This window comes from Ceratotherium simum, chromosome 11 (genome assembly GCF_057802395.1).
Source record: "Ceratotherium simum simum isolate JZ-2026a chromosome 11, ASM5780239v1, whole genome shotgun sequence".
NCBI lineage: Eukaryota > Metazoa > Chordata > Mammalia > Perissodactyla > Rhinocerotidae > Ceratotherium > Ceratotherium simum.
The window spans coordinates 13,468,569-13,483,289 of record NC_141910.1 but is presented as its reverse complement, the minus strand read 5'-3'; the positions used below and the strand labels follow the sequence as shown (position 1 = coordinate 13,483,289).

Genomic DNA, 14,721 nt, shown 5'->3' with positions numbered 1-14,721 from the left:
GGCCCTGAGCTAACATCTGTTGCCAATCCTCCTCCTTTTTTTCCCTTTTTCTCCCCAAAGCCCCAGTAGATAGCTGTATGTCATAGTTGGACATCCTTCTAGTTGCTGTATGTGGGACGCGGCCTCAGCATGGCTGGACAAGTCAGCACGGCTGGACAAGCGGTGCGTCTGTGCACGCCTGGGATCCAAACCTGGGCTGCCAGCAGCAGAGCAAGTGCACTTAATCGCTAAGCCACGGGGCCGGCCCCTATATTTTTTCTTTTCTTCCATTTTCTTTAACTTTTCCCTGTTGCTTTTTTTCCTACCTACTTAAGTTGAACACAATTCATTTATTGCCAATCTTCATTTTTATTGCTACTTTCTGTTATAGAAAATTTTAAATATAAACAAAAGCAGAAAGAATACTATAATGAAACCATATGCATTCATCAGCCAACTTCAACAATGTTCAACTCATGGCCAATCTCGTGTTGGCCAATCACGCACCCTAAGTTATTTTGAAGCAAAGTCTGACATCATATATATTCATGTAGGTTTTTCTAACATATAAGGACTCGTTATATACGCCTGAAAAATACCACTATCATACCTAAAAAAAAGCCATTATAATACCTGAAAATGTATATATATACTAATAATCTTTCATGTTATCCAATATCCAGTATTCAAATTTCCTCAATTACCTCATAAATACTTATACAGTTTCTTTGGCTCCTAATAAGGTCCAGTCATTGCAATTGGTTAATATGTCTCTTATGACTCTTTTAATCTATAGGTTTTCTCTTCATCTTTTTTTTTTCCTTACAATTCATTTATTGATGAAGATAGTTAGTATGCCCTATAGAGCATCTTATAGTCTGGATTTTGCTGATTGCATCCCTGTGGTGGTGTTTAACATGTTGCTCTGGCCACTATATTTCCTGTGAATTGGCAGTTAGATCTAAAGACTTGATCAGATTCAGGTTTGATTTTTTTGACAAGAAAACTTCATAGCTAGAGTTGTGTACTTCCACCAGCAGGCGCATTAATTTCTAGTTGTCTTTATGGCTGTGATGTTAAGGGCCACTGATGATCATTGCCACTATACCTCATGCTGCTTTCTGTCCTGTCATTTTGGTTGTCTGAAGTTCTTTCTCTAGTAGATTGTTCAGGCAGAGATTGTGGGAACAATATTCTCATATATTTTTTACACCTACACAAAAAAATCTTAAGAGCAAACTCAAGAACCATGAAGTTAGGAAAGCTATCCTGGCCTGTCCTCCCCTTCTGGAATAAACATTTAGCTCACTTAAACATAGGCTAAGGGCTCTGTCTCTATGTTGCAGTGTGACTGCTTCTCTATTTGGACTTTTTTCTGCTATATTTTTTGTATTTTCTGTTTATCATTCTTTTTTAAATTTCTGTTTGTCTCCTTTTCTACCTTCGAGAGAACTGATAAAATTTTCCACATACACCCTGCCCTCCTTTTAAAACTCCTTTGCTGGTTTGGAAGCTATGGATTATATTTCTATTCTTTTAGTCTCTGCCCTTAAATTTTTAATATACACTCTAATTATTATTCTTGCCTACTAATAAATAAAATTAGTCAATATTTTAAATTCTTCTCCTGACCATGACAATGACCTTAACAGGCTCATTGTTTAATATCCTCAATCTTATTATTGCTGTTTGATGTTTAGTTTTTTAATTTAAAAAGATTATTTTTAACAATAGTTGACAAAATTTTATTGATGATTAATCAACTTCTTTGCTTATTATTTTTCTTGTACTTTTTTCTTCTTTTTTTTTTTTTTGTAAGTAAGATTGGCCCTGAGCTAACATCTGCCAATCCTCCTCTTTTTGCTGAGAAAGACTGGCCATGGGCTAACATCCATGCCCCTCTTCCTCCACTTTATATGGGACGCCACCACAGCATGGCCTGCCAAGCGGTGCATCGGTGCACGCCCGGGATCCAAACCAGCGAACCCTGGGCCGCCGCAGCAGAGCACATGCACTTAACCGCTTGCACCACCGGGCCAGCCCCTTCCTTGTACTTCTTCTTTTTTTTTTTTTTTTTTTTTTTTTGTGTGGGTAAGATCAGCCCTGAGCTAACATCCATGCTAATCCTCCTCTTTTTACTGAGGAAGACTGGCTCTGAGCTAACATCTATTGCCAATCCTCCTCCTTTTTCCCCCCCCCCCAAAGCCCCAGTAGATAGTTGTATGTCATAGTTGCACATCCTTCTAGTTGCTGTATGAGGGACACGGCCTCAGCATGGCCGGAGAAGCAGTGTGTCAGTGCACGCCCGGGATCCAAACCCCGGCCGCCAGTAGTGGAGCGCGCGCACTTAACTGCTAAGCCTCGGGGCAGCCCTTTGTACTTCTTTTACCTTATTATTTTTCTGGTACCCTCTGGGTTCATGTTTTCTTTTTATTCTTGCTAACCTACTCTTTAGCAGGTCTCTTAGTAAGGAAGGGTCTTTGGGAAACTAACTCGCTTGGTCTTTGTATGTCTGAAAATATTTTCATTTTTACCTCTCTCTTGAATGATAGTTTGGATGGATATAAAATTCTAGGTGGACAGTTAATTTCTCTCAATAGTTTGAAGAGACTGCTCCATTGTCTTTTCTTTTCACTTTCTTTTTCATTTTATTTTTTACTTTTTGTGAGGAAGATCAGCCCTGAGCTAACATCCGTGCCCATCCTCCTCCACTTTATATGGGATGTTGCCACAGCATGGCTTGTCAAGCAGTGTGTAGGTGTGCACCCAGGATCCGAACCTGCAAACCCTGGGCCGCCAAAGCAAAGCGCGCACACTTAACTGCTTGCGCCACTGGGCAGCGCCCCACTTTTTTTTTTTATTGTGGTAAAATACATATAACATAACAATTACCATCTTAACCATTTTTAACTGTGCAGGTTAGTGATGTTAAACACATTCACATTCTTGCACAACCATCATCACCACTCATCCCCATAATTCTCTTCATCTTATAAAACTGAAACTCTATGCCCATTAAATAATAACTTCCCATATTCCCCCCTACCCAGCCCCTAGCAACCACCATTATACTTTCTGTCTCTGTGTTTTTGACTACTCTAAGTACCTCATATAAGTGGAATCATATAGTATTTGTCTTATTGTGATAGGCTTATTTCACTTAGCATGATGTCCTCAGGGTCCATCCATGTTGTAACATATTGCAGAATTTCCTTCCTTTTTAAGGTTGAATAATATTCTATTGTATGTGTATGTTACATTTTACTTATCTATTCATCCATCAATGGACACTTGAGTTGCTTCCATGTTTTAGCTATTGTGAATGCTGCTGCTATGAACGTGAGTGTAAAAATACCTCTTCGTGACTCTGCTTTTAATTGTTTTGTAGATAGATCCAGAAGTGGAACTGCTAAATCTATGTGTAATTTTTTTGAGGAACTGCCATACTGTTTTCTATAGTGGCTGTACCACTTTACTTTCCCACCAACAGTGCACAAGGGTTCCAACTTCTCTACATCCTTGCCAGCACTTGTTGTTTTCTGGTTTTTATTTTTTGATAGTAACCATCCTAATGGGTGTGAGGTGGTATCTTATTGTAGTTTTGATTTGCATTTCCCTAATGATTAGTGATGTTGAGCATCTTTTCATGTGCTTATTGGCCATTCATATATCTTCTCTGGAGAAATGTCTATTCACATCCTTTGCCCATTTTTGAAGTGGGCTGTTTCCTTTTTTGTTGTTGAGTCTTAGGAATTCTCTATCTATTCTGGATATTAATCCATTATCAGCTATACAATTTGCAAATATTTTCTCCCATTCTGTGGGTTGCCATTTTACTCTGTTGATAGTGTCTTTGGATGCACAAAATTTTTTAATTATCATGAATTCCACTACGTCTATTTTTTCTTTTGTTACCTGTACCTGTGGTGTCATATCCAGGAAGTCACTGCCAAATCCAATGTCGTGAAGCTTTTGTCTTATGTTTTCTTCTAAGAGATTTATTGTTTTAGGTTTTACATTTAGGTTCTTGATCCATTTTGAGTTCATTTTTGTATATGGTGTTAGGTAAGGGTCCAACTTCATTCATTTGCATGTGGATATCCAGTTTTCCCAGGAACGTTTTTTGAAGACTGTTCTTTCCTCATTGAATGGTCATGGCACCCTTATCAAAAATCATTTGACCATATAAGCAAGGGTTTATTTCTGGGATCTCTATTCTATTCCACTGCTCTATGTTTGTCTTTATGCCAATACCATACTGTTTCAATTACTGTAGCTTTGCAGTGTGTTTTGAAATCAGAAAGTGTGAGTCCTTTGGTTTTGTTCTTTTTCTAGATTGTTTTCACTATTTAGGATTCCTTGAGATTCCATATGAATTTCAGGATGGGTTTTTCTATTTACGCAAAAAACATCATTGGCATTTTTTTAGGGATTGCATTGAATGTGTAGATCATTTTGGGTAGTAATGACATTTTCATTGTTGTTGTTGAGGAATATTCACCCTGAGCTAATATCCATGCCAGTCTGCCTCTATTTTATATGTGAGTCGCTGCCACAGCCTGGCTGACGAGTGGTGTAGGTCTGTGCCCGAGATCCGAACCCGTGAACCTGGTCCGCTGAAGCAGAGTGTGCCAAACTTAACCACTATGCCATGGGGCCAGCCCCAGTAATGACATTTTAACAATATTAAATGTCTGGTTTTCATTCATATATTTTGATGATCTGACATTAGGTACATAAATGTTTATAATTATTATACTTCTTGCTGTACTGAACCTTTTTTATTAATATATAATGTCCTTCTTTATCTTTTGTAAACTTTTTTGATTTAAAGTTTATTTTGTCTGATATTAGTATGTCACTCCTACTCTCCTTTGGTTACTATTTACATGGAATATCTTTTTCCATCTTTTCACTTTCAACCTGTTTGTGTCTTTGTGTCTCAGGTGAGTCTCTTGTAGAGAGCATACAGTTGGATCATGCGTTTTTATCCATTCTGCCAATCTCTGTCTTTTGATTGGTGAGTTTAATCCATTTACATTTAAAGTAATTACTGATAAGGAGGGACTTCTGTCATTGTGCTATTTGTTTTCTATATGTCTTATAGATTTTTTTGTCTTTCATTTCCTGTAGTACTGTCTTCTTTTGTGTTTAGTTGATTTTTTGTAGTGAAATGTTTAAAATCCTTTCTCATCTTCTTTTGTGTATATTCTGTAGCTATTTTCTTTGTGGTTACCACAGGTGTTACCTTTAATATCTTAAGTTATAACACTCTAATTTGAATTTATATCATCTTAACTTCAATAATATGTAAAAACTCTGCTCCTTTACAGCTCCATCTCCACTCCTTTTCAGTTGTTAATGTCACAAAATTACATCTTTATATATTGAGTTCCCCAAAAGATAAACTAATAATTCTTTTAAATGCATTAGTCTCTTAAATTATGTAGAAAACAAGATTTGGAGTTACAAACCAAAGTTACAGTAATAACAGCTTTTACACTAATAATTGCCTTTTTTCTTTAAATGTTTGTTAAATCATGTAGAAAACAAAAAGTACAGTTACAATTTTTAAATTTTTGTGTATTTGAATCAATCAATATTTTCCTTTATAGCTTCAGCTTTTGAGTCATCCTTAAAAAGTCCTTTCTCTAACACCTACACAAAAATCAATTCAAGACCTAAATATAAAAGATAAAATACAGAATTTAAAAAATAACAAAAGAGTATCTTACTGACTTTGGGTAGGCAAACGTTTCTTTTAAAGGACACAAAAGCAGGTCATTAAACTTTATTAAAATTAGTAATTGTGTTCATCATGAAAAAAACCCATTAAAAGAATGAAAAGGCAGGGCACAGAGTGGGAGAAGATATTTGCTTCTATATATATTGCAACAATGGACTTGATTCCAAAATATCTATCTCTGTCTGTACATAAATAGTCTCACAAATTAATAAGAAAAAGATAGTAACAACACAAAAATAAGTAACAGGCACTTCACAGAAAAGAGGATATCCAAATGGCTGATAAGCTTGTGAAAAGATGCTCAACATGAACAGTCTTCAGGGAAATAAGTGCAAATTAAAACCACATTTTGCTGAAGATCACATAGCTAGGGTATTTGAACCTAGGCAGTCTGTTAACCTCTCTGGCTCTATTTACTTATATGTAAATTGGGGATATTAATGTCTATCCTCAAGAACTTGCAATCTGAGGAGGAATAAGTGAAACAACAGAAAACATAACTATGTACTGAAATATAATGAATTATGTACTGACAACCCAGAGATAGAGATTCAGTGACCATATTTTTTACCTAGAAATCAGCACAAATAGACTTAACAAAATGTTCATAAGCCTTCCATCTTACAAGTGTTGTCTTGTTCTTTGTCTACTCCCCCTCATTAGAGCATGCATGCTGCTGCCAGATTAACCCACTGAGAGTCTCAGTGTATAAAGCGACACAGACTAGACACCTTATCTTGGCCCTGGCCCCATCCTCTGGCTGCACCCTTTTAAAAAGCTTAGCCCAGCTCATCTACCATTGTAAATAGCTTCTCTCCTCCCCATAATAGCTACCACTTAGCTAAAAACACAATCTCATTTAATTCTTCTAACAATCACATCAGGTAAGTATTATTTTCTCACCTAAGAGATCATTACCATTTTACAAAAAATTGAGGCTTAGAATGAATAAGTCACTTATTCGAAGTCACAGAAATGTTCAGTGAAAAAGCTGGGATTTGAAGCCAGCTTTATCGAACTCCAAAATCTACATTTTCTGTCATTGTGTTCCACTGTCCCCCAACAGCATGAACTGCTGTCTTTGTAGGCCCGAAAAAATGGGTCTTCTCACAAGGCATGCTGTTGGCGCCTTGGCACTGCCGTCTGGACCGGTCCTGGGGGTCACACAGCCCTTCCCTCTGGGAAGAAAAGCCCTTCAAAAAGCATGTTGAGAAATGGAGTGGTGTGTGTAGAATTTGGGAGTTACTGGGGGGGGGGGGAGTGAGGCTCTAGAACTTTCACTGGATCGCCCAACTCCTAGTGGGTCTGACCTCAGGTAAGTGGGAGCCCCTCTTCCAAGTTTGCACCCGGCCCACACCCCTTACCCAGGCCTCTCCTTGGTGTTCCTTCATCTCTGACACAGCATCCTCTGGCTGAACCAGAGTAAGCCTAGACCTGGGACCAGTGAGCCACCGCCCTTCATTTCTCCCACAATTTCACCTTCCAGGCTGCCTGGGGAGCTGCCCCAAAAGTGGGGCCAGTATTTGCTGAAGTGGGAAGGAGGGCAGGGCAGACAGCTACCCACCCAGCAAGGTTCCTCCAGCCCCTACCTGACAGAGCGGAAGGGGCATGTTTGTGTCCCAAACAGCTGACGTCTATTGACAATGACACAGCACCCCCCTCAACCTGATTGAGTAGTTTCAATGCTAGGCATTGATTTGGGGAGGCACAATGTGATGCGAACCTGGGAGTCTGGAATCTCTCAGAGCCCCAAAATCACTGCATACTGCTCACCATACATCAGGCCAATTCTAAATGCTTTACATGCATAAAGTCATTTAATCCACACAGCAACTCCATGAGGTAGCTATTATTATCAACCATTTTACAGGTGAGGAAATACAAACAGTAACTTGTAACTTTCCCAAGGATAACAGCTAAGTGCTGATTACCATCTGTAAACTAGGGATACAAATGCCTGCCCTACACCTACATAACAAGGAATTTTGTAAGCCTTCAACTCCTATGTATTGGCAATAAATTAGTATTTCTCAATCTGGAACCGTTACAGTTTTCCCTCTCCACCTTTTTGGATATAGGAAAGATTTTTCCAGTGGGGCCTATATAATGTGGGTGCAGAAAGTTTCTGGAAAGATCCAAAAGAAATTGGTAACCACAGCAGTGTCTGCAGGCAGGGAAAGTGAGTGGCTAGGGGACAAGGTGGGAAATTTACTTCTCACTGTGCTTATAAACAAGATATTTAAATTAGATTTTAACAATTTTAAAAGGTTTGCGCAGTCACAAGTGAATCTGGCTGAGGCTTCAGCTTCCAAGATGGCGCACAGGGGCTGGGTGGTGGGCCCAGGATGACCAGCAAACCACAGTGAGCTCATGGTCCTTTCCCCAACCAGCACGAGGGTGGGCATCTTCACAAGCGGAAGGAGGGAGACAGTACGCTCCTCGGCGCTGCGCCCACCTTGACTCGCCCCAGACCGGGCGCGGCCTCGGGGGTCGGGGCGCGCACCGGCTTTGGAAGGTCCCGGGCTCAGCTGCGCGCCGGAGGCCCCGCCTGGGCCACAGGAAGAAAAGGCCGGCCCCGCCCCGCCCTGTCCCGCCCCACCAAATTTAAGAGCCCTCGCCGACATCTGGGGCCGTTCCCGGCCAAGAAGTCTCGCTGCCTTTGCGGGGTGTTCTCACTCGCCTCTGGCGCTCCCAACACAGCCCCAGAAGCCCCCGGCTCCCCTCCCCGCGCCTGTCCGGGCCAGGGCCGCGCCATGCCCAGCCCCGTGCCCCTAGGCTGCCCGCTGCCCGCTCCCTCGGGCCCTCGGATCCAGGCCGGGTCCCCAGCGCTCCAGCGGCGCTCCGCGGGCCCAGACACGCCCCGCGCCCCCGGACGCCTCGAGTCCTCCTTCTCCGTCGAGGCCATCCTGGCGAGGCCCGACCCCCGCGCGCCCGCCACCTCCCCGGCCCTGGGCCTCTGGACCGCTCCCTCTCGGTCCCCGGCCCCGGTTCTGCCCTGGGCGTGCCCAGCGGCGTGGCTGCCCGCCTACCTGAGCGTGGATCTCTACCAGCCGTGCCCTCAGCCTCCTGTGCCGGGGCTGCGCGTGGCTCACTTCTGCGGCCTCCAGGGCCTCGGCGTCACAGGTACGAGGTGCTCCGGCGCCCGCGTCCGGGGAAGCAGGCGGGCGGCTGCAGAGGGGCGGCCGCGACAGTGGGCACAGGATAGAGAAGTCCCTGAGCTGGATAAGCACACGCAGTTAGAGTGGGAAGGGGCCCTACGACCCTTGACCTTGCAGTTGAAACTGAGGCCAGAGAGAGGGACTGACCCCAGCGCAAGGCTTCCCCCGCACGCTGCTGAGGTGGGAGAAGGGGTGTGTGAGGACGGGTGGGCCAGCACGGCTCGGAAGACTGCCAGGGCCGGGGCTGCAAGGAGACCTGGCTGCTCCTCTGCTCCGCGTCCCTTGACGAGGGATTTATAGAGGCCCTTGCTCCCTCCCACAGCCCCTTTGGATAACGCTTGGTGGCGCAGACTTTTCCCCAAAGTGGCTCTCATCGCGAACCCTCGGCCCTTTCTTAGCTGGGAGAAGCAGATGTTATGGGTGGTGCTGGTCAGCCAGGAGCTGTTAGGAACTGGCAAAGACACCGCCTCCACTGCTCACGTCTGAGTGACTTGACGCTCCTCACCTAACTGTTCTGAGCCTGCTTGCTTATTGCGCTCTTAGAATGGTACCTTAGGGCTCCGGAGCGCGGGCACTTAAATCCCAGTGAGAAATTAACTGTTGAGGTAACTTTCTCCTCTGGCATTAACATCCACCTACACGAGATTTTGCCATTTTTGGTTATCTGGTTCATGCTTCCCCATGTCCCCATGAGGAAAACGGGAGCAAAGTTAGTGCAAACCTTATGAACCCATACCAAGATCCTATAACAATCTTATTTGGCTCCTACGCCCTGGGCTTCCCCCATCCTGCATTTCCTCAACTCCCTTCAGCTGGGCATTCCTCCCACCGGTATTGGAGAGAAACCCTGGGCTCCCAACCGCATCCAAACTCATGCCACTGCATCTGGGAGCCACACCCATCACTCCAAGCCACCTTTTTCTAACATGCCACACACCTGAGTTCTGAATTGCAGTTTACTACTTTATATTACAGTTCTCATTTTCAAGTTAGTTTTTGCATAGGAATTACATCCACATAGTTCAAATGTCAAAATGTTTTCTAAGATATATGAGGAAGAGTTTCCTCTCCCTTCCTGTCCCCCAGCCACCTGGTTCCCCCACCCAACAAGCAGCCAATGACAGCAGTTTTATTCTTCCAAAGGTATTTTATGCATATTTAATACCTCAATACACATACATATGTATATGTGTGTATATATCCATTCTCTATCCCCCCATACTAGACATACTGCTCTGCACCTTACTCTTTTCACTTGATCATATATCTTGGAGATTTTTCCATATCAATCCATATAGACCTTCTTTATACTGAAGAGTGGTCCATTATAAGGATGTACCATAATTGATTTAATCAGGCCCCACTGATTGTTTCTCATCTTTTGCTATTATGCTTATGTTTGTGGTAAGCCTGGTGGGCCCAGTGGTTGGGGTCCTGGGCAGCTGGGGTCCTGGCCTCACTCCCTTCACTGGAGTAGTTTGTCTGCCAGCCCTGGAGGAGCTAGTGGGAGCTGAGGGGTCTTAGCACTGCACTTGTGAGTCCTGTGTCAGAACACTCCCATTCGAGGTAGCCCAATGGCTCACTTCCTTATTCCTTTCAAGTTACCGCTCAGGTACTGCCCCCTGGTGGATGAATCTCCATCTCACCTGCCCACAGCTTGGTGAGCTGAATAGCACCTTTGTGTGCATTAGAAAAGGGCACTCTAATGTGTCCAGACAGACACAGCACCTTATCAGGGGGCAAGAACTGGCCTGTGGAGAGGGGACAGAATTTCAGATGCCACTTACCCTCTCAGCTGGGTACCCATGTGCATGCCACAAACTGTACATAGTGGTCCTGTTCAAATGTCACCTCAGTGAGGTGGCTACCCTTCCTAAAGATACAAACTATCCTCCCCCTGACACACACTCACCCTGTCCTTCCCTGCTTTATTATTCTCACTTGTGCTAGTCACTTTCTGGTATACTCAATATTTTACTTATTTACCTTTTTTTATTGTTATACAAGGATTTTCTGTTTTGTCCTGGAACCATGCCTGACACATAGCAGACATTCAAAAAGTATTTGTTGAATGAATGAAAAGGGTGAACCCTTGGGAGTCCCTTCTCTGTCCATCTCAGGGGGTTTCCTGAAGTAGCCCAGGAAAGGAGTGGATGGCAAGGAGAGATGGAGGTTTGGCGGCTCCTCTGAGGGCTAGAGATTAAGCAGCTGGAAAAAGTGGAGGCAGAGGTAGTCTCACAGCACTGTCCCTTCTTTCTCATTGTTTTTCTCTGTTATTTCTGTGCAATCTCTGCCCGCCCTGCCTTCTTGCTGTGTGACCTGGCCAAGGGCAAGGCAGGGTGTGGAGCTGTGAGCTTGTTCTCTCTCCTACAAGGTGGGGGTGTGTGGTGAGGGGTGCTGGCTAACCTCCCCTCCTGCTGGTTGCTCTGTAGGCTTGGAGCTGGCTCACTGCCCAGGCCTCTGGGGGCCCCCCGACTGCGCTCCAGTCGAGGACCTTCAGGACACTGAGAGACCCCAAAAAAGAGTTCGAACTATGTTTAATTTGGAGCAGCTGGAAGAGTTGGAGAAAGTGTTTGCAAAACAGCACAATCTGGTGGGGAAGAAGAGAGCCCAGCTGGCTGCCCAGCTCAACCTGACGGAGAACCAGGTGGGAGCAAGACTCCTGTGGGGCAGGGGCTGCACGTGGGGGCAGACATTACTCTCCAGGAGGCACTGGGTGGGGGGTGGGGGGAAGACATGGGCTGCCTTCTTCTGTGCCAGGCCGTTGGGGGAGACAGGGCCTGACCATTGGCACACTCCCTACATGATGAAAAAAATAGTCCCAATTGAAATCACATTATGGGAACAACACATGACAGAACTTTATAATATAATGCAGAACTTTATAATGCAGAACTTTATAATATAATGTTTTCATGCTAAATAGGGAGCTGAATAAGTATGTATTCAAGGGACTAAATATTAAAAATAACAATAAACATTTCCTTAACTCTATATTCCTCTCCAGTATCATTTCCCTGCTTTTTTCACAGGCAAACCTCTCAAGAACTGGCTATGTTCTCTCCATGTCCTCACCTCCCATCTACTCCTAACTCATTCCAATATGAGTTCTTTCCCTACCATTCCACTGAAACTTCTCATCAAGGTCTCTAATGACCTCCATTAGCCAAAGTCAACAGATGCTTTCATTCCCTCACCTCACTCCACCCCTCAGCATCTCTCAGTACTGTCCACTGCTCCTTCTCTTGTTGAGACACACTCTTCTCTTGGCTTCCAGACACCACACTCTCTTGGTTTTCCTGACAGCTCTCTGGCCACTTCTTCTCTGTCCCCTTTGTAGGCCACTCTTCTCTTTGTGACCTCAAATTTTTCTCCCCAGCTGATCTCATCTATTCCTGTGGTTTTAAATACCATCCATAAGCCAATGACTCCCAAATTTGTATCTTCAGCCCACCTCTCTTTTCTGACTTGTACATCTAACTACCTCTTCGAGGTCTCCACTTGGATATATTTATCGGTAGTCATTTCAAACTTAACGAGTCTAAGACTCGATTCTTGATTTTTTAATTTCTCTCCAAATCTGTTCCCTTTTCCACACATGGCCCCACATCCACCCAGTTGTTTGAAATATCTAGTCATCCTAGATTCCTTCTTCTTTCCATTTCCAATCCATCAGCAAGCCTTGTACCTCTACCTCCAAAATACAGCTGGAATTGCTTCATTTCTCTCCATTGCCCCCAGTTCAGCCCCAGCTCTCACTGGATCACTGCAATGGCATCGCAGCTGTCTCCCTGCATCTACTTTCATCCATTCTTCATATAGAAGCCAGATGTGCAATTCACTTGAGATGTAAATAGGATTATGTCACATCCCGCCTCGAAGCTGACACTTCTAACCCATGGCCTTCACGTCCCGGGTGATCTGGCCCCGTTGACCTCTCCAACTTTCCCTTCCTTCGTTTTCCCCTCTCACTCTCAGATGTTTCAGCCATGCTCTCCTCTTTCTGGTCCTCAAACACTCCAAGCTTGGTTCTACCTCAGAGCCTTCCAACAGGTCATCCCCTGACCCAGCCTGCTTTTCTGTCCCCACCAGGCTGGCCTCTCATCCCCTGAGCCTCAGCCTAAGCTCTGGTTCCTCAGAGAGGCTCAAACTTGTTTGTACCCTCATTTGTGTATATATATATTTCTTTGTTTCCATATTTGTTATTCATCTTTCCCCACTAGACCATGAGCTCCATCAGGGAAGGGACCATGCTTCTATTGTTCACCACTGTATCACCATCACCGAGGATTGTGCCTAGTACATAACAGGAGCTCAATAAATACTTGTTGGATGAATGAATGGCGACTGGAATTACAGGAAAGGGTGTTTTGGAGGAGATGCCTCCCTTAGAATGAAAAGCAAATTTTGGCCAGAGAGGAAAGGGCACTGTGGGAATGGGGGAGCAATGGGAACTGCCGGTCACATTCTGATCTCTGCCCACTACCTACAATTATAGGTGAGGGTCTGGTTCCAAAACCGCAGGGTCAAGTATCAGAAGCAACAAAGGCTGAACCTGCCAGCCACATCTGCCATTGCTGCCCCCCTGGACGAGCCCTCCAGCAGCTCCGACACCCGCATCCAGAGAGAAGATACCGAGTCAGGAGTGGACAGCTAAGGACTGGGACAGAGCCTCATCGCAGGCTGTTTGGGCTAGTTCTTCCTGGGGACACCCACTGGACCTCCCTGCCCCACTTCTTAATGAAGAGCCTCGACAGGGTCAAAGGGCACCAGAGGAATCTGAACTGTTGAGCAGGGGCCCGGTTTTCTATATTGACCCCTGGGAGCTGGAATAATGAAAATGGTCAGGGGCACAGACTTTGACCTTCAGCTATGTCTTTGGCCCAGTTGCTGAACTTCTGAGCCGCCTTCTTCATCTGTATAATGGGTGTATTGATAACTTAGACCTCCCAGGGCTGAAATGACGTCCATAAAGCACTTATGGTGTGCCAGGCCCAGTGCTGAGTGTGCAGCAACTGTTAAGCTTACAGGCCCCCTTCAGCTGGGGGAGTGGTGCCTGTACCAGCCCTGGCCTCTCCAGGGATTAGTCTTCTCCTGGCCTGGCTGTGGAGAAGAGGGGGCCTCCTTGAATCAGGGCATAGAAGACTCTTCCCCACCAGAGATGGTGGTGGAGTTGAAAGCAAAGAGGAGGAGAAGTTAGACCATTTAGTCCCCTTCCCCTCACGGAGTTCCCCAGAGTTGTCTTCTTTTGTCTGAACTGTTACCACTCTCAGAAGGAGCTAGGGCCAGCTGCCTCCTTGGAGCAGACAAGCTACCATGACCACCATCTTTTTCCCTCTAGCTACCCACCTTGACTCCCTCTCCATCTTTATATAGAATAGAGAAATTGGACTCTTCCTTTGCCAAGGCAGGCATTTTGTCATAAATTCTGCTGTATTTTCATAAGATGGTTATTTCCACCCCGCCCCCCCCCCCCTTCACAACACAGACTCATGGCTCTCTTTCCTTCCCAGGAATCTGCTCAGTTTCTAAGAAGCCTAGCTGACTGCCTCCCCCTGTGGGGCCTGCCACTAACATTTCCAGAGCTGATTTCTCTAGTGCTCCGCATTCTTGGGTGGGTCTCTACTGAGAATATTGATTTAGAATCTAGAATGGCTTCTGGGTGCTGAGGTGAGCTGGTGGAAGGAGGTCTGCCCTGCCACCTGGTGGTCAGAGATGGCATGGTCCCCAGCTGCTCTGCAGAATTTTCTGAGGGCGAGAGGAAAGTTGGGGAGCAGAGACAGCCTTGCTAAACTACCTGCCCCCAAGGCAGTGGACCATGCTCTCCTGGACACCAGG

At 44.9% G+C, this 14,721-nt stretch overlaps 1 protein-coding gene across 1 annotated transcript; it reads left to right on the top strand.

The window, feature by feature from the left end:
- The first annotated feature begins 8,415 nt into the window (after nucleotides 1-8,415).
- NOTO (notochord homeobox) lies at nucleotides 8,416-14,237 on the top strand. Its single transcript, XM_004435538.3, has 3 exons — nucleotides 8,416-8,848; nucleotides 11,316-11,530; nucleotides 13,382-14,237. The coding sequence occupies exons 1-3, from the start codon at nucleotides 8,479-8,481 to the stop codon at nucleotides 13,538-13,540; spliced, it is 744 nt and encodes a 247-aa protein (XP_004435595.1). The 5' UTR covers nucleotides 8,416-8,478; the 3' UTR covers nucleotides 13,541-14,237.
- The last annotated feature ends 484 nt before the right edge of the window (nucleotides 14,238-14,721 follow it).